At 38.2% G+C, this 21,062-nt stretch overlaps 1 protein-coding gene across 5 annotated transcripts in view; it reads right to left on the reverse strand.

Annotated features, from left to right (window-relative positions):
- Positions 1–8,796: 8,796 nt before the first annotated feature.
- Positions 8,797–21,062, reverse strand: part of St8sia6 (ST8 alpha-N-acetyl-neuraminide alpha-2,8-sialyltransferase 6) — a 271,765-nt gene continuing 259,499 nt past the window's right edge. For all 5 annotated transcript variants that reach the window (XM_031369053.1, XM_031369050.1, XM_031369051.1 and 2 more), the window contains 3 exons: positions 17,988–18,100; positions 15,180–15,272; positions 8,797–9,766 (listed from right to left, as the gene is read on the reverse strand). In XM_031369053.1, coding sequence (XP_031224913.1) covers positions 9,298–9,766; positions 15,180–15,272; positions 17,988–18,100 — 675 coding nt within the window. In that variant the 3' untranslated portion in view covers positions 8,797–9,297. The remainder of the gene's footprint in view (positions 9,767–15,179; positions 15,273–17,987; positions 18,101–21,062) is intronic.

Consider the following 21,062-nt stretch of genomic DNA (forward strand, 5'->3'; position numbering starts at 1 on the left):
ATATTTTCAGTGGAAAGAACTTGAGTCTTTTATGGTTTCTCATCTGTGAAATCAGATAACTACTATGAAACCTTGGGAAAATTCATAGTAACACAAGAAAAGCATTATATAGAAGAGCTTGGCACAGCATACATCTTTAGTGTATGCTAATAAAGTTTGAAACTGGTTGTCTGTATCCTGCAAACTTGCTATTAGTTTTGTTTACAGTTATCTTTGATTTTTGATTACTTATATTTCCACATCAAATGAGACCAGCAGTATTAACCACCAAAGAACATAGTAGTAGCTGAGCTAAAGATGTTAGTTCTTTGAGATACAACACAAATAATATAATAAACATCAGGTAATATAACCATTCAGTGATACCTCATTAGAAATCACATGCATGTGATATATATATATGAACTCAGGAGTAGATATATATCTTTAAATAATTGCATTATGCAAATGCATTGTATATTAAATATATGTTGTCTAATATTTACATATATTTATTATATTAGTATGTAAATATATATCCTTAAATTATTTCTCAGGCTAGAAAATTAGAATTTGGAAAGTTTGATAAGGAATATGATGGTAAAAGTACAACTTCAATGTGATAATGGTAAATGTCTAAAATTGTAAACATTGTGATAATATATTTTCAAACAAACATCATCAATGACAGCAAAACTATACCAGATGAAATGCTGCCTGAGCTCACAGCCTTTGGGCATCTGTTCTGTACTTGAATCTTGGCTCTGACACTTGGATAGTATATGTTCTTAGGTAAATTTCTTAGCCTCAATTTTCTCATTTGTATACTGGAAATAATAAAGCTAAGTGTGTTGGCACATGCTACTCGGGAAGGTAAGGCCAGATGAGCTATGTAAAACCCTGCCTAAAAACAAAGACAGCATAAGTACAGATCTACCTTTAAAAGCATCCTAAAAAGTATGTCAGAATGACACAAGAAAAAAACCCAAAGACTTTAGTTTTAAATGAGGCAGCACAGGCTGAGATTGGTGTAGCTGCCCAGCAGACTATGACAGGAGCTGGTTATCCCACCTTGAACGTGAATCATAAGGTGAGCAGCAAACACCAGGGCTGCACACTCTTCCATGGTAACTGTTTCCATGGTTTTCTGCTCACAACAGGCAGAAGACAGAGCCAGCTCAGCGTTCATCAGCAATGAGTGGACTAAGAGAACGTGATACATACACATAAAGGAATCTTATGAAGCCATGAACAAAAACAAAGGAATGGATTTTTGTAGGAAAAAAAAAATGTGTGAAGCTCATAATCACTATTTTAAACAGACAAGCCTGGTTCAGAAAGGTAAATACCATATTTTCTCTCATATGCAGAATTTATATTTAAATTTATTTATATATATAAATACATTTACATATGTGTGTAGGTCATGGACAGAGAAAGGGAATCATGGGTGGTGAGAACGACTGTAAAGAAGAGCTGCAGAATGTATGTGACATGAAAACTTAGTGGTAAACTGAGGATAGCAGAAAACCAGCCAGCCATGGACATGGAGTAGGATAGTGATGGAGTGGAGCAAATGAGGAGAATATGATACATATGTATGAAAATGCTATGATACGTGCCTTGTATACTAACCTAAAATTAATAATAAATACATACATAAATAAATATATATATTGTGTGTGTGTGTGTTTGAATGACAGATTAAGGAGAAAAGAACCCGGTAACAACGTATTGTGTGGTGCTAATACATGTGGAAACAAGATGTGTGCAATTAAGTACAACTGAAGTGAACATACAAATGAAAAGGAAAATTTCAAATTATAATACAAAACCCAGGTACATATTTTCTCTAATAAAATACCTTTAAGTATAAAGGGACAAAAGTAAAACTCAGAAGTTGGAACGGATACAGAAAATTCCAGATAAACTGAATTTCGAGTAAAGGAATATTACTAGGGCAGAGACAGTGAGTTCAGGGTGATAACTGGGCTATGGATAAAGAGGATATATATGTGTGTAATAACAGTGCTTCACATGCATGACTGGAAAGTTAATAGGGCTAAGAGAATAAAGAGTCATGACTCTAGCTGAAGACTTTATAGTCCTGCCCATACAATTCATTTCTTCAAGAAGACTGTGATAAAAAGTCTCGAAATATCCAAATGGATTCAAACCATGTGATTTGTATTCACTGGTCATGTTGATATTGTTTTAAAAGATCTATAGTAACAGATCCGAGGGAAATTTGAGAAATATTTGGAAACTAGCGATTTCTACATAACCTGTGGTAGAGGGAACACTGAAAGGCAGAAGGTGTCCTGAAGCACATGAAGAGAAAACCACAATCCAAACTTTTTTGAACTGGGGATGCAGGTCAGTGGAAGAGCATTTTTCTAACCCCAAGGTTAAGCTCCAGCACCTAATAAAAATATGGAGAATAATATCTAGAGAAAAACATACCTGTGATTCCCATGTTAAAAACAGCTATAAGAATAAATGAAAATGAAAGAAACAGAAAGAAAAAATAAATATTGAAGATATATTCAGAGATCCAAAAGTTGGTTCTCTGAGATGGTAGAGCAGGGAAAAGACTAGACAAAAACTGTAAATAATAATAATAATAATAATAATAATAATAATAATAACAAACAACTTTGTGCAATTCGGTTTCACCATTTACAGTAAGAGGGCACACACATTCTTTAAAGAACACAAATTATAATCATGCTCTAGAGAAAAAAATACCAACAAGCTGAAATACCCTGTCTATTCAAGATTCAAACTGCTTGAAATTAAATATTTCTGCTGGTAAATTTTACCAAACATAAGAAGGGAAAAATAACAAACTTACAACAATTTTCAGAATAGCAGTACACACAGACACACACACACAGAGACAGAAAGGCAGAAAGAAAGAGAGAGAGAGAGAGAGAGAGAGAGAGCAAGAGAGAGAGAGAGAGAGAAAACTCATACTTTATTTCAAGACTTATGACATTCTACAGCAGTAAAAATGAAATATTGGCATAAAAACAGATATATCAATGGAGGTAGATAAAATTTACAAATAAATAAATCTAAATATCTTTTCAGCATGTTTCTTGTAAAAGTTTAGATAGATATATGTAAAGTACTTTTGGTAAGTGTAAAATAATAACTTTGAACTTTACTTCACACTTTAAATATATATAAAACATAATTATCTTAAAATGACTCACAGATCTAAATAGAAGCGCTAAGCTGTAAATCCCCTAGACAAAAACATGGGAAATCTTAGTGACCCTGGATTTGGTAAAGTGTTTGTAATTTCCAACAGAAAATATGAAAACTCAATAAACTAGAATTCAGTAAATTTTAAATCGTTCATTAGTCACTAGTTGTGAAAGGTGTTAGATACACGTTGACCATCTGACCTAGCCATTTCCATAGATCTTGCCCCAGAGAAATAACAATGCACACTCACAATGATGTGTACATGACTGTTGGAGATAACTTTATTAGTAGCATCCACAACTATAGATGACAAAGTTGTGTATAAACAAGTGAGTGTGTAAACAGATTTTGGTACACTTACATTATAGTCAGATAAAATTTAAAAATGATTATTGAGACAGAAACACAAATTGATCTTAATAGTATCATTTTGAGAAAAAGAGCAAGACAGCACATGAACGTACATAAACATGATTTCATTTATATAAAATTCTAAAAAAATGTAAACAGTCTATATTGTAAAAATGTAGGCTAGTCTATAGAAAAAGCAGATCAGTTCTTAGGAAGTAGGGAAAAAACATCAAACAGTAAGAAGGATTAACTGATTACAAATTAGCACAGAGAAACATTTTGGGAGAAATGGATATGCATGTTGCTAGTGGAGATGGCTTCATGATCATGCACAGGTCAAATACACGTGGTCAGCTGTATGTCAGTTGTAGAGAATGGCCTTCGTTTTTCTTTTCCTTTTGTGCTTGCGTACTGGGGGGAATGGCTTTATGGTCAGACAAGAGAGTTTGGATGCTAACTCTGTTCTACTATGCAACCTTATGTAAATTACAGTTTTGCATCTCAGATTCTATTTCAATGTTAGTAAAATACTTTATGGGAGATAAGAATGTATGTGTCCATGGCTGCAATAAAGATAATCATGTATGTTTTATCCCAAACCCATCCCATTTCCCTCTTCTAAATGGATACTCATCTTGTATCTGATGTGATCTTCATATGTATGCAGTAGTGTATATACTTTAAGGTAACAGAATGACACTGTTTTAGCTTATTCTCCTTTATGCTAAAATGTTAAGACTTATCATTATTATTCTATCTCTCCATAGCAAGTTGCTTCTAACTGCTGTGTTAGTTTCTACATTATGTATGTGGCAAACTTAACTCATTAACTTTCCAAGGTGGAAAGTTTGTTGTCTAATCGTCTGCCTTAATATTTGTCCCCTGGAAGTTCTCTGGCACATAAATCCTGAAGTAATATGGTGGGGCTGTAGAAGAACTGTAAGACTAACTTTATTCAGCATTTCCAAACTGCTTTCCAAAATGTTGAATTCCTAACGCTGGGAATTAATCATATTGCTAACTTTTACCAATACAATGGACGTAGCATTCACTCCAATTTTCACTTCTTAGTTTACTATTAAATTTGAGCAATTCTTGTTCTTATTAGCTACCCAGGTTTTTCCTTTGTAGATGACATCTATGTTGATATTTACTCAGTTTAAAAATTTTACTTTTTGATGGGCAGTCCCTTGAAATGTCTGTCATGATCCTATGAGTATTGAGATGACATTTAGTGAGTAGAAATATTTCATTTTAATATAGTCACACCTGTCATTTCGTAGCTTAGTTACTTAAAATAATTAAGTATGTCATTTGCAGAAGTACAATCTGTAACAATGTATACCCCCCCCCCTTTGGAGTTTATGCTGTTACTTTGTTATCCTTGAATCTATCTGGAGCCTGGCTTCTCATCTGACATGGTGCTGGGCAGGCACACATTTCTTCCCATATAATGATGTATATTCCAACACTCTCTATTAAAGAGTTTGACTGTTCCACCACACAAGCAGTGACATCTTCATCGTACACCATTGGAGTATTTTTATAAAATCAAGATGGTCCTAGTAGAGTAATGACCCAGAGTAACAAAAGGTCAAGAGGTATTTTTATCCACCCTTCAGAACCACACATAAACAGGAAATACTAAACACACCTGGATATGGGGATTAAGTATAAAGAAGGACTCTCCCTAGGTCTATCAGATATAACAGATTCTTGCAATGTCTTCAATGTTTAATAGCAAAATAATGCTTTTATATAATATTACATAAATAAAATATTGAATGTATCACATCAAAACTATACATCTGCAATAGTCATAAGATCATAGCATACCTGTTATATGCAACTTTCTCAATTTTCCCAAAGTTTTCTGAATTTCCTAGGATGATTCAGAATAAGTGACAAGATACAGCATTTAATAGCAAGATTTTTTTTTTTTTGGAAGCAAGTAAAAAATTTCAAAAAAAATTGGGTCTGATTTATGGCTCAATTCAGAATTCCATACAAAGGAAGTCCTCAGGGAACAATGGCCTTGGTTATCTGCTGAAAGTCCACACATTTACTAGGTTTAAAAGTACATGTAGAGCAAAATCTGTCATGAAACTTATGTTCTGCCTTTTCTTTTTTTGCTGGGAGTTAAAAAAAAAAAAACCAGCTATACATTTGTCCACAGAATCCTTTTTGCATGCAGCACTATATATGATGAACTTGGATGTGTATTTTCCTTTGGATTTGGAAAGAAATTATTTTTGAATTTTATTGTTCTATTACATTGTCCAAACAAACAAAAACAGAAAATAAAATCAAGCAAGCTCTTAGAGCCTAGAAGCATGTGGTATCCTAAAACTCCTGAAAGTCTACCATTACCTAGCACCAATAATCAGACTACCTCTCTTGAATGGCTATTGATGAACTAGAATTTAATATCAGAATATAAGATTTAACCCATCTACCAGCAGTTACACAGTACTTGCCACACAGAGTTCTTGACAGTGTTATCAGATTCCATATGGTTAATCTACAAGTCTACAAGGAGTTGATGGTCATTTTTATGATTAGATCTTGGTGGAAGGTTGAGATGTTATCATCCACCATTAAGGAAAAAAAAGAACTGAGTTTTGTTTTACAATTTATGTAGCTAAATAAACTGATATACTGAATTATCCTAATTCATATGCTCCACATTTTAGAACATGTTCAATCATGTTGGTTTGGTGGGGGGGATAAAGGGCATTATGACAGATCGCCAGGAAACAGAGGGAAAGCCATGGTCACTCAGGTAGGAAGTCCCCTGATGTGAATGAGCCACCCACTTCTGTTAGATGTAGACTCTTCTTTTTTTTTTTTTTTTCGAGACAGAGTTTCTCTGTGTAGCCTTGGCTGTCCTGGAGCTCACTCTGGAGCTCACCAGGCTGGCCTCAAACTCAGAAATCTGCCTGCCTCTGCCTCCCAAGTGCTGGGATTAAAGGCGTGCACCACCACCGCCCAGCGATGTAGACTCTTCTAAAGAGAGTATGAGTAACAGCCAGAAGCCTCAAATTATGGTAAAATCCATCTGGGATGTGAATCAAAGGAGGAACACATTGGAGACAACGCAGGTGGCATGCAACACATCCAGTTCACGGCCCAAACCAGCAGTCAGCTTTGGGAATTGTGGACTATCAGTCACAGTGCTTTATGTTCCATGGCAGTGACTTGCTGGAAGTGTCACATTACAATCAAAGGACCAGATAATGATAATAATAATAATAATGGTGATGATGATAAACTCCAAACTCCACTTGTAGCTGCTCTACAGACTAAGCAACATGAGATCCAACCACAGCACAGAGGAAATCTCAGAACATCTTCTGACTACTCCTATGTAAATCCAGGTAGAGTTGTAAAATTTCAGATGTTTTCTCAGGTTTAGCAGCACAAACATGAAACAAGAAATATGTGGAGAAGTCTGTGCTTTTCTAGAAACTTCAAGAATTCCATTTTCTACTGATTAATGTTGCAACAGCCTGTCATCGTGATATTAACCTCGCATTATTTTGAGAATTTCTGGAACCCATGTGTATGACACTGGAGTTTTTTGTCTGTCTGTTTATTTTGATATTCTAGAGAAAAAAGTCTCTGGAGTTAAAATAATATCTTATGTAGGAAAACACTAAATAAGCTCAAAGCCTCCTGATAAGACATAGTATTTGTTAGAATAATTTGTAGTGTTTCCACATTGACTAATATTTCAGGTCACTGTAGTCTCCTACCTTTGTTCTTCAGTCATATATTGCCAACACCATCAAAAAGACTTTGTTTCTACTTAAGCAAAAAATATTTTGAGAAACATTTTTGTTAACTATAAAAATAATAGTTTTCTGATCTACTTTTTAAAAGATTTCTTTGCTAATAGCATGATTGAAACATTACCAATGTTGCTAGGAGACTAAAGCTAATTAAATCTATTAGCAGCATCATAAAAGAGCTTCTATTCATCAGAAGAAAATAATAAATTTGATTTTACTTAACAGAAAAGCCTTTTACCCTTTGCAAAATATTTATATATGAACATCTGGTCTACAGCTAATAAATTTGACTTGCTATAAAAGAATGAAAGAGATGTAAACATGAAACAACATTACAAATGTCAAATACAAGGTGACATTGTATCAGAATGAAGAATTCACAGGGTACTGTCTCTTCAAAAAAGCATTTGATAAACAACAAGTTGGCTCAGGTAAAAATTAAAGAGTAAAATTTATAGTTTTCTTGGCATGTGGACCTCATCTCCTATACTCTTATTTTTTGAGAACATCCATGGATGAAGAGAATATACACACATAAATATGTAGTAATTCAAATACCTTAAATGTTCTTACATTAAATGGTATCAGTGGGACATTAGTAAGGGGTGTAAACAGCTCATATTTAACATCTACTCAAATTTTACTCAAAATTCATGCTTAGCTTATGAGTGTAGTTTCTCATGAAAACATTCCTCTCTCCTTGGAGTCATGTGTGAGTTGTTCCCATCCTAAGCATTCCTTGTGAAGCGATTGGCTCTGAATTACTCACACTGCAGCAGTGTGGGGAAGAGCTGCCATGCCCATGTGCTGTACTCTCTCCCAACACAGAGGTTTAGGGCAGCCTCACATTCTACTTCCAGCATACTCATTTGGATAATCAGAATCAAGGGAACAGTTTTCTCCTCCTGTTCTATTTCTTTTACTCAGAATCCACTTAATTTGCTAAGAATTGGCTCATTTTCTAGTTTTCATTGTGAAACTAACTCTTCCCTGACATAGACGCATTGAGGTTGATGCTGCTGGAATGAGATTTAACCCCCTCTGTCCATTGTCCTTTCAGCACTGTGCTCACGACTGTCGCAATGATGCTTGTGGTATCTTATCAATTAACGGCACACCCCTGCTTTTCTGCCAGTGACAATATCCTCCAATGGAGGACGGCCCTCGGGTCTGATATCAAATAGATGTTCACCATTTAAAAAAAAAATCAGACGAGTAACTTCATGGATAAGATAACAGGTGAGAAGTAGTAGATGTTTGAACTACTACTTTATGTCATTGAGTTGATTCTGTCAGTGGGAGGGAGAATAGCAGAACCTCAAAGCAAGAAGCTCCAGTTTAAACTGCTAAAGGTAAGGAAAACATAGACAAAAGAGGCGAAGAAACGCCCCATTTCCAACTAACACCTCAACCACACTAATTCTACAAGTGAACTGAATCAGAAGCAGGCACATTGCTAAGTAAAAAAGATTTTACTTCCTGAATCATCAAGGGTATTTTGTTTCTGTACTCTATTAGGAGGGAGGATGGGAAGGATGTATTTATAAAGGAAGAGCTGTGAGTAAGAACTCAGCGGATGATTCAGACATTCTCTTCAGAAAGGGTCTTTGGCACAATTGTAGCTTCATTACCACTCTGATAAAGGTAGGAATGGCTATCATGGATAGGAACAAGGGAGCATTCCTCCAGTCCCTGCCTCAAGTCAAATTCTATGCCGATTTGAAAGATTATCTCATTTTACTTATCAGAGTCTAATATTTTGATCTCCATTGTCAGAGAAACAGCTTTGAAGGTGAGAATGAGTGACTCGTGGAGGCTGCAAAGTTAGTTGGGTGCTTTGGTCTAGCCAAGTGGGGGAGCTCTTTTATAATCCTCCATTCTCTGTGCCTTCCTTCCATTCACATTTGGAGACACCGTGACGCACCCACTCCACCTACTGAAATTATTCTCATTCTAAGAAATGTTAAGGCGTTTCACATTTGCTGAATTGCAGTTTGAGGATGCCTCTCATATGGAGCTGGAGCATTTGGCTGTATTCTTTAGGCATCTGGTGGAAACCACGCTTAGGCAACTTGTTGTCATAGTAGTGGTGACTGAGAGGGGTTTGTTCCAGAGTCTTAGAGAAAGGCCAGAATCCATAGAGCTTCACGTTTTCACACAGTTCCACCGCGATGCTTGCGACCATCAAGCCTGTGGACAAGCGGTATGCAGTCACCCCTTTAGTTCTCCAGAAAAGAGCAAGGTGTCTCAGGTACCTGGGATGGAAGAAGAGAACCTTTTGCCTCATTTTAGATTCTTTGAGTGTTTGGTAGACTTTAAATGAGATGCCTGTGTTGGCCCGATAGGAAAAAGCTGGCAAGAGCAGAACTGCATCTCCATAGGTGGAAATATCCTCCAGAAACTTTGCTTTATTCTCCTTCAAATTCCTGTATCTACCAATTAAAAAAAAGGCCAGTCACAGTACAGAAATAATAATAATAATAATAATAATAATAATAATAATAACAATGATAATAATAACAATGATAATAATAGAAATAATTTTGGTTATATGGTTTTGAATATACATCTGGTCAAAAATGCAACTGTTTATATCCATTATATTAAAAAGTTAAACCACTGAGTTAAAAACATTGATCAACTATCAAGTAAATATCAAAGACCTAGCCTTCATTCTTCTTTCTTGAGCTACAAAGACTTATTGCTAGACAGACATTTCTTCCAATATTTTATATTATAACCCAGAAGCATCATCTAATGTTGCTTTGGCTTTTTAATACCTGTGGGGAGCTGCAGTTGCCACCATATACATATATATTGAACGCCTGGTCTCTGGCCAGAGCAGAGAGCATTGAGATAAACAAGCCTTAGTTGGAAAAGCTGTGTGCCTCTAGTTTGTGATGCAAGCTGGCATGATTTTCCCGCAGCCTATTATGCTTTGCCACGTAGCTGATGCTGATTGGGACCAGGGAAAGTATTTAACCCACAAGGGCTGGGGGCTAAAAAAAGATAGATAGTGAGTAAGTATGTATAGATAGGAGTAAGTATGTATAGAGTGTAAGTAAGATGTAATAGAGTGAGTAAGTATGTATAGATAGGAGTAAGTATGTAGATATAGAAGTAAGATGTATGTAAGAATAGGAGTAAGTAAGATGTAAAGATAGAAGTAAGATGTATGTAGTAAGATGTAGGAAGATTAGGAATAGGAGTAAGTAGGAAATAGGAGTAAGTAAGAAGAAAGTAGAAAGATGTAACTAGTAAGATGTAAGAAGAAGATATAGAAGAATATAAAAGAAGCTAGCTAGAGAAGAAGTAAAAATGAAGGTTCCTGATGAAACTGCATGGGGAAGAGCTCGTGTTTGCCTCCTTATGTCTAGCTAGGACAGGAAAGGCATACGACATATGGTGGTCTGCGTACGGGGAAACTAGACACGGAGAAAGGCTCCGGACAAATGGTGACTCGTACAGGGAATGAAGAAGTTCGTATGGGGAATGGAGAAGTCCGGACGGGGAATGGACATATGGAGGACATCTTTTACGGCTCAGAACTCCTTGCAGGCAGGGCAGTCAACTGGAAGGTTCCCAGGTAAGGTGGGACAAAAGGGAAGGTCCTCGGTAAAGAGGCGATAAGGTCTCCAGGATTGGAGCTATAAGGTCCTTGGTGAAGAGGCGATAAGGTCTCCGGGATTGGAGCTATAAGGTCCTTGGTGAAGAGGCGATAAGGTCTCCGGGATTGGAGCTATAAGGTCCTTGGTAAAGAGGCGAAAAGGTCTCTGAGTTTGGAGCAATAAGCTCCCGTTAAGGGCGAATCAAAAGTGAAAAGCAAAAAAGATAGATTTAAAGAGAGAAACCCTAGAAAGATTTCTGTCAGAGGTAGGTATTGCAGCCCCTTGGTTCGCAGTGTCATTAGGGAGAAATTGGAATTCACTTGGGAGGAAGGAATCATAAAAGGTGAAGTGCAGAAAAAAAAAAAAGGTGGAGTGCGTCCAATCTGGAAACTGATTGGGAGCTGCTTGGAGAATAAAGTGTGTTCTAAAGCAGTAGAGAAGGGGCAGGAAGCGTTAGAACAGCAGAAGGAAGAGAGGTCAGCAAAGTCTGAGAAAAATCAGACTGATGAAGGTGGTTCGGACTCTGAAGCGGAACTTGAGAAGGTAGTACAGAAAATGGAGAAGTTCACCATTAGGGTGGAGCCCACAGGTCCAGGGCCGCCTGTATCCAATGAATAGGCTGCTATTAATCAAGCCTCTGGTAATCCTGCCTGGGATTTAGATACGCTTTTAAGGCAGGGCAGGTTTGCGCAGCAGCAAATTGGATATCTGCTGCAGGTGTATGAGCAAGTTAATATGCTTGCTACAAGAGCATGGAAAACATTGCCTAACAAGGGAGAAGTCGCAGGACCCATGGAGCTCTTTTCAGACTTTGTAGCTAGAATGATATAGGCTGACTGAGTGTCTGCATGAGCCGTTCTTAAAGGGGACAACAGCTTTTTGCGCTAAACTGATAGCACCTTTGCCCCTAGGGTAAACAAGCTTAAAAAGGAAACTTGGAACAGCTGTGGCTCCAGATGGCTGGGAAGGACTGATGGGAGATGTAGTTTTGTGGGTTATCACCTAGGTAAACGGACTCTAGCACAGTGGGTCACGTGATCCAAGCGTGCCAATTAGAATAGAGACCAAGTCACCCCCAGGGACATGCCATCAGTTCCTGCACTACACAGAGAATCAAACAAAAATATATATCTTAATGATACTGAAAGTTTGTTTTGAGATTTATATGTTACAGAAATATACAGCCTTGGTGAATTTCCTCATCTAAATCACCTGCTTGAACTCCTGGTATCCTGAACTGGTAGCCTGATCCAGTTAAGACATGGACATCAGAAGACCAGTTCTGTTTTTCCTTCCACCCCCCTCATATCTCTACGTCCTCGTTCAACTTGAAGAAGTTAAGATGAGTCATCTACCCGGTTCCTTGGGCTTTGGATCTAGAAAAAATTGTTAATAAGTTGTGTTTCTAAAAATGTAAAATGGTTATATTTGAAATGGGAAAGAAATAGCCAGATTTAATTGTATAGCTATAAAAAGCCTTATAATTTGTTATTAAATTACATTGTGTGACTAGAACATCTTAAACTAATATGCAAGAAATAAGTAAGAGCTTTTGTTATTAAGTTACATTGTGTGACTAGAACATCTTAAACTAATATGCAAGAAATAACTAAGAGCTTTTGAATTGAGAACAACAGGTATTGGAACCGTGGGTCCTTTACTGGTCCTTGTCAGTATATTGGCATTGTGGTGTGTCTATGCGGGTTTGGCAGCAATGACAGGCTGTTTTTATAGTGCAAGCATTTGCAGCCCTGGAGGCGAGGCAATTTTCACAGGCTTGGTTATCGTCCATCACGTTCAGGCTGTAAGGCTGAGCAGTGCACTTGGGATACACTGTTTGCTGCTAGTGGTCTCAAGAAGAGCATGTCTGATTGAAGCAGGCTGATTACGCCCTTTTCCCAATTCTCCCATTCATTCCTTCCTCTGGAAAAATGGTATCCGACGGGTCTGGCTTGGACTGTGGGTGACACCTGGCAAAGAGCCTGTACAATGTCCCTACTTTATTAATCAGAGATCAGACCTCTACTCTTGCCTGTTACGTTTAAAACAAAAAGGGGAAATTGTGGGGAGCTGCAGCTGCCACCCTATACATATATATTGAACACCTGGTCTCCAGCCAGAGCAGAGAGCATTGAGATAAACAAGCCTTAGTTGGAAAAGCTGTGTGCCTCTAGTTTGTGATGCAAGCTGGCATGATTTTCCCGTAGCCTATTGTGCTTTGCCACGTAGCTGATGCTGATTGGGACCAGGGAAAGTATTTAACCCACAAGGGCTGGGGGCTAAAAAAAGATAGATAGTGAGTAAGTATATATAGATAGGAATAAGTATGTATAGAGTGTAAGTAAGATGTAATAGAATAGTATGTATGTATAGATAGGAGTAAGTATGTAGATATAGAAGTAAGATGTATGTAAGAATAGGAGTAAGTAAGATGTAAAGATAGAAATAAGATGTAAGGATAGAAGTAAGATGTATGTAGTAAGATGTAGGGAATAGGAGTAAGTAGTGTGGGGAGCGGTGAAGCTGGAGAGACATTCGCCATGGCAAGATGGCGCCTACTTCCGCTGTCAACTCCTAGTAAACAACTGCTTGCGCATGTGCGTAGAGAACTGTTTGCGCATGTGCGTAGAGTGAAAAGTCTGGGCCCATTCTGGGGCGTTACGTAGGGTAATGAGCGAACAGCCAATCATGGGCAGACACGCCGCACTGTGGTGTATATAAGCAGTGCAGATTATTGGCTCGACCCTTTTTTCCCTCTGGATGAGGACAATAAACGTTGCTGCAGAAGGAACCTAGTGTCTGCGTGTCTTCTTGCTGGTGAGACGACTGCGCGGGTTACAAAGTAGGAAGTAGGAGTAAGAAAGAAGAAAGTAGAAAGATGTAACTAGTAAGATGTAAGAAGAAGATATAGAAGAATATAAAAGAAGCTAGCTAGAGAAGAAGTAAAAATGAAGGTTCCTGATTAAACTGCATGGAGAAGAGCTTGTTGTTGCCTCCTTATTTCCACTGGACAGAAAGGCGGCCAACAAATACCTTTAAACTTATGCTTAACCAAATACCATAGACTATATATATTTAAAAGTTATAATTTATACATTTTATACATATTTATTCAACAAATAGAATTTTGGTTTAGAAAGCTTATGCCTGCCTGAAATGTGTGTGTATGTGTGTGTGTGTGCGTGTGTGTGTGTGCGCATGTGTGCGTGTGTATGTGTGTGTGCGTGTGTGTGTGTGTGTGTGTGTGCGTATGTGTGTGTGCATGTGTACGTGCATGGGTGTGTGCGTGTGTGCGTGTGTGTGTATGTATGTGTGTGTGTGTATGCATGTGTGTGCGTGTATGCGTGTGTGTGTGTGTATGCGTGTGTGTGTGTGTATGCATGTGTGTGCGTGTGTGTATGTGTGTGCGTGCGTGTGTGTATATGTATGTATGTGTGTCTGTGTGTGTATGTGTGTGTGTATGTATGTATGTATGTGTGTGTATGTGTGTGCATGTGTGTGTATGTGTGCGTGTGTGTGTGTATGTGTGTGCGTGTATGTGTGTGTGTATATATGTGTGTGTGTATTCGTTTTAAGCTATCATCCTCTTATGCTTCACATGACACCTTAGGATTCTTTTATGTAAAATTTTTTCATAATTAGCTTGTAGAGACAGCTATACTATTTTGTTTTCACTCTGAGATTCTAGAACAATTTTTAGGAATCTATTTTATTACTAATGATTAGCAGTCTCTTTCTAACAGAAAGTGTATGTGGAACTTATATGAACAAATGAATATTCTGTAATAGCTACATTACAGAAGAAGGCCATGAAGAATTATTCTAAGTAGTAAACTATCCAAAATGAAAGCAAGTGGTGCTTTGTCAGGTTATGTGAGGGCTTCCTCCAAAACTTCTTAAGAACAGTTTTGTCAAGAAAACACTGACCACCAGGGAAAGGGTATAAATAGCCTGAAGACTGAGAGAAAATGGAAGAAACCGACTTCTCTACTTTTTAAGTTGAAGAGATAAATTCTCCTTTGATTAGAAACATGTAGCTCATGACACTAGACGTACAACTGAGTCACTCTTCTGATGCCGTACACCCTGCATGAGATGTCAAACTTTGTGGATGTACTCTTTTGTGTTTTCCCCAGAAGCCAGCTCAGCTGTGTGGTATGTGAGCCTCAACAGCGAGAGGATTGTGTGAAGTGATCAGAAAGTGTTCTGAGGAGTTATGTGACTTGCAGGCACTCACTTCAGTGTTATGATGCTGGGATTGACAGTCACAAGATTCGTTTTGCTTCCAACATCTTTACGAGCACTCCCTGTGATTGGGGGGAGGTTACACCTGAAATAAAGAAGGAAAAATATTTTCAAAATATAACCTGCAAAAAGCAGATGTATATGCACATATACACACATACACGCACACACACACACACACATACACACATACGCACTTGATCAATGTTATAATCTCAGAGGAAACCAGCATTGTGACAAGAACCTCAGAACCCACCTGCTTGCAACTTGAAAATAACCAACAAGTGCAGGATGTATTTGTTTCAACATTGTACAACATGCATCAGTTTTATAAGTGATTTTACTCTTTTCATTGGCATTTGTAAGTACTAAGACCAGAGATTTCAAAGCTTTCCCCAGTATGCTTCTGAAGGATTTTCAAGTGTGTTTTATTGAAGTCGTGACTTAGACTAACTGTATTGATGAATGCTGATTATATTCTTGAAAAGGAATGATCCATCCAGAATTACAGAAGCCAAAGCACTGAAAATATGGTATTAAAGTCAGTCTCCCAGAATTGAGACCTACATAGGGAAGTTCTCCCTCTGGAGAACTTCCTCACCAAATTAGGTTATTTATGAAGGAAACTGTAGTGTTTTTGTAACAATTATCATCCCGCTGTCCTAAACCTGGAGTATCCATTTTTCATTGGGAAGCCATGAAAGATGCTAATTTTCAGTATATTCCAATCTCATTAAAATGAGAATATCCTTTAGATTTCGATTAAAGCATTTTTTTAAGGAGGAGCATGGAAAGCGAATACTGAGTGCCCCCAGGAAAGCTGTGTACAGCCCACACCATCTGCAATGTGGGTGGAGATGCAGGATTCTGTTCTATACCTGATGAAACATAGGAATAAATGAAATATAGCCCTCTCACTTTGACATAAAATATACATCAGAAAATATGTATGCATTATAGATAGTGGGTCACAGAAAGGACCTTATCTGTGGCCTCCTGTAACAAATCACAGACACACATTCTTTTGAGATACCCAAAGTGGTCCATTGTGGTTTGAGATTGGGTCTTCCTTTGTAGCCCAGGCTGACTGGGGCACACTCTGAAACCTAGGTTGGCCTTAGACTCTCAGAGGTCCTTCTGCCTCTGTCTCCCAACTATTGAGATTACATGCATGAACCATCATACCAGGCTTAAAAGTAGTTTCTAAGTTAACTGGAGTCATCATGGAAAATGTGTGTGTGCATACTTTTATAAGCATGTGTGTATATGAGATGTAAGATATTTATGTAAAATATACACACAGATGTAACAGTACAGCTACAGCATACTAAATAATGTAGTTATGGCCATATGTGTTCCTTATACACTTAATGTGTAGCTCCCAACGTTTGGAATGAAAACAAATGGGCAACTTCATTGTGTTATGAGCAAGCACAGGCAAAATACATACAGCCTTAAAAACTAAATACATTTTAATGACATCTACCATATGTAGCCCTAATTTGCTTCCAGTTTGAATGGCCAACTTCAGAAGAAAGAGTGTGTTCAGAGAAATCCTAGCATCGGCTAAAGCAGACCCTGGAAACCCAGGGCTTGTCTTAAAGTTGTAAATCAACTCTGTGTTGAAACTCAAGCCTAAACTGTTACTTCAGTGGCTGCTATAAAGTAAAATTAATGCTTTTGCATAATTCTCACCACAGATGTTTGGGGGATTTTGAGTCTATAAAGAGCCTAACACATGAACCATTATTTATCTTCATTGTGATCCCACCACCACCACCACCACCACACACAAACACCGAGGATTTGAAGAATGGATAACACACACTGGTCCAATACTGGTCTTGTTAATGTGAAACCTGAAGAGTGCAGACACTATTCTATAAAGAATTCAATGAGTGTTGAATAATTTCTGAACCATCAGATCAACCATTGTGTAATTACTGTCAATATAAGTTACAAACACAAAGTAAGAGAGGGAGGAGCTATTTTTTCGAACACTGTTTTGTGTCTGTTGTTAATCTGTAGAACAGCAGCATTAAATCCACAGGGACCAAAGTATCTCAACAAAATTGATATTCCCAGAACAGGAAGATGTAGACTTCTGCTCCCTCTTCTAAGTCATACTACAGGGAAGTCACCTCTATCATATCCTAAAGTAGGATGTTTTATACTGAGTATTAGCATGGAGCACACACAAGCCAGTGTTGTATCTATTTTCCTAAACTACCTTTGCTTCAGAAAAAAAAAAAATTTTACAGAGTCATAATTGAGCATATATGTGTAATATACATTAATTTTTTTCAAGCTGGAAAATGGTGGTGGTGGTGGTGGTGGTGGTGGTGGTAGTGTGTGTGTGTGTGTGTGTGTGTGTGTGTGTGTGTGTGTGTGTGTATGTAAAATGTATAGGTCATCTTTCCTAGTGTTACTGAAGAGTAAAATCCCTTGCAATGATCTGTGAGAACAAAGATCTTCAAGGTCAGAGAAATGTTCCTCCTGGGAGGCTTTCCAAGGGAACTCTGACACCCTCTACAGGCTGAAGGTTCTGATAAGCTCCAGAGTCCCAAACTCCATTGTGATTTCATAATCTCTCCTTCCATATCCTTATGGTACTTATGTGAACATGCTCAGAAACTCATGAGTCCCATGACCTCCAAGAAGGCCTACCTGAGCAACCTGTAGATGCTTAGCAATGCAATCACAAAGACAAAGGCAAAATTGATACAGGATGTGCTCCTCGTACCCTTTAAAAAGGTCGGTAGCTTCTTGGTTCCCAAGAAACCATCTTAGGAAGACTCACCTGAAGACAAAGTCAGATCTATCAATTTCCGCTCCGCAGAGAGACTTGTTTAGAATTCCCCCATTGCCAACCACTGCACACTGGTTATAGGGATAGTCCACAAGAGGCTGAGACTGGTGGGAGAGAGAGGAAACCAATCACAACACAGGCTTGCTTCACAACTAGCAGCAAGGCTACAAAGTAGCTCAGTAGAAGAGATCCAATTCCCAGAACTCTTACAGAAAAGAAACCACAAATGTTATCAGCTGCATTCCAGAAGCTTGACTTTCTGTGTGTGTTTAGGTGAAGAAAAAAGAGAAAGAAAAAGAAACAGAAGCAGACTTTAGAGACGGAAAAAAGCACCAAAGGGCTACAGAGATGACTCCTCTAGTAAGAGCATTTGCTGTGAAAACAAGACCTGAGTTCAAATCTCCAGCTCCCATGTAAAACCATGGACATGTCTGCAGTCTAGCATAGGATAGGAAGAGGCAGGTGAATCCTGGGAGCTCCAGCTTCTGGCCAGCCACTTTAACTTAAGCAATGAGCTCCAGGTTCAATGGGAAAACCTTGGGAGTCTCAAAACATAAGGTAGAGAGCGCTCCAGGAAGACATCTGGATTCTACTGACTTCTACATATATGCTTGCCTTCAATATGGGCACACCACCCCAATCTAACTAATTAAATAAATGTATATCATTATGATCAACTTATCACAGCATAGTTTTTTTTTAATCATGTAAGTTTGTTACGTTCTTCTTGGAAGGGATAAAAACTACATAAAATGTAATAGGATAGAGGACCTGAAAATTATGCTTACATATAAACTGTAATATCATGTTTTTATTGAAGCTATTTTATCATGTAGGTCAGACTGGTTTCAACATCACTATGTAGCTGAGGATAGCCACTATGTAGCTGAGAATGGCATGGGATGCTTGATCCTCCTGTTCCTACCTTCCATGAACATACCATTTTCTCTTACTTCATAGGATAATGAAAGAAGAATGGGAAAATCACAAGCAGAACCATTTCAGGATTGAAAGGGGACAAAACAAAGACATTAGAGAACAGCTTTAAATTTTTTATTTCAGTGTGTAAAATTAAAGGTTGTTTATCAAAACTATCTTTGCTTTGCTAATCCTTAGACATTCAGGCTCAGTGAGGTCACTAGATTTCTGCTGGCCACCCTACTAGTGGTCACCAGTGCATTTTGGGGACCCCAAACAACTCTGGGATGACACAGTTTTCATTCCCTCCCAGGACTCATTAACTTTGTTTACCAAAATAGGCTGCACATTTCCCCCATAACCTCCACGTATAGAATAGAATGTTGCCATTCAACAATATGCATTTCCCTTACTGTTTCATAGCCACTGAAGTAAAAATGCGTTCTTGAGCCCTGGACCCTCCAGTGATAGAGTCCACTTGTCTCTGATGTTAGAGTGAGTATCCTCTCAGCCAGAGAATGTGTTTCCTCATTTGTTATTTCCTCTCATCTCTCATCCCATGGCTACAATAATCCAGTGCTCATAGTGAGTTTTTCATAAGCACTTGCTGACTCAGTGCTTCCCCCACTGTGCATTCCCAGCTGTGTTAGAGCTGGCTCATTTGACATTGCAAGAGCCAACTGGACAACATTCAGCAGTTCTGTGAGCTGGCAGTTAAATCACCAGTAACATAAAATTGGCCATGATGTTAGTATCTAAACCATAGAGCATGGGAGAAGTTACAACATCAAGGCTCCCTTGTCCTCAAAGCTAAGTCTTTGGCCCCACTGGAAAGGTCTTAGGATGGCTGTGGTTCTAAGGTGCTCAAGGTGCCCACACATCCCTGAGCCATGATCACAGCCACCAGCTCCTGAGACTCCTTCAGCGAGATGCTTCACAAGCACATGGAGGTTTCTGAAGGTCTGCCTTTAAATTTTAATTGTCATATTATGTTTATTGTATGAGAGGCATGGTTCCATAGGCATAACTTCATAACAGATTTAACTCATACAACCACTGTGTGAGCATTTTAGAGATGGGAAAGTAGAGGGGTATACTGCAGCAGTAGTTCTAGACAGGCAGGCCTGGGCTAGGACTCAGCCAGGCTGCCCCAAGCCACTCGCTAGCCCAGTTTGTTACTAGTCAGTGCATTACCATGTCCATTTTACACTTCATTTCTTTCTTATCCAGAAGGCCAGCATGGTGCCTGGCTTTTAAATGAATGCTTTCCAGATAGCAAAAGCTATTTCTCGTCTCTGAAATTCAAACTCAGGATGGCTCCAGAGTCTTTACTCAATGGTCTCTCAATAAATTCTGAATTTTGTACAATGGGTGTCTGTCTTTGTCACTCAGGTGGGTTTCCTGTATGCAACAAAATGTCAGGTCCTGTTTATGTACCCAGTCTGATAGTCTATGTTTTTTTATTGGGGAATTGAGTCCATTGATATTAATAGGTATTAAGGAAAGGTAATTGTTGCTTCCTGTTATTTTTGTTGTTAGAGTTGGAAATCTGTTCATGTGGCTATCTTTTTTTAATTTTGTTGGAAAATTACTTTTTTGCTTTTTCTAGGATGTAGTTTCCTTCCTTGTGTTGAAGTTTTCTATTTATTATCCTTTGAAGGGCTGGATTTGTGGAAATATATTGTGTAAATTTGATTTTGTCATGGAATACTTGTTTGCCAACTAAAAACAATTCATACAGAATTATCAACTCTTGACAGCTCTTTTTTTCAAGGTGCTGCACCAAAGGCAGATGCGCTGTGGCATCTCTGAGCTGAGGACTAGGATGCAAGCAAGTAAAGAGCAGTAGGCTGTGCCTAGATGAAGAGACACTGCTTGCATGACTCTCCTGGGCCTCCCATGGACAATGGAATACTTGGTTATTAGCATTTTTCACTACTGGTAGTTTCAATACATCATGTGATGTTTTATGGGAGTCTTGGATTTGCTTTGTATGCTTTTTGTATGTTTTTGTAGTTATGAGATGGAACCCAAGATTTTGTGCCTATTATGCAAGAATTCTGTCATTAAGCCATACAAAGCTCCACCCCTTGGTATTTGGGACAGTCTCATTATATAGCCCAGGCTGGCCTCAAACAAACAAACAAA

The sequence above is a fragment of the Mastomys coucha genome, unplaced genomic scaffold (assembly GCF_008632895.1).
Source record: "Mastomys coucha isolate ucsf_1 unplaced genomic scaffold, UCSF_Mcou_1 pScaffold15, whole genome shotgun sequence".
In the NCBI taxonomy this organism is placed as follows: domain Eukaryota; kingdom Metazoa; phylum Chordata; class Mammalia; order Rodentia; family Muridae; genus Mastomys; species Mastomys coucha.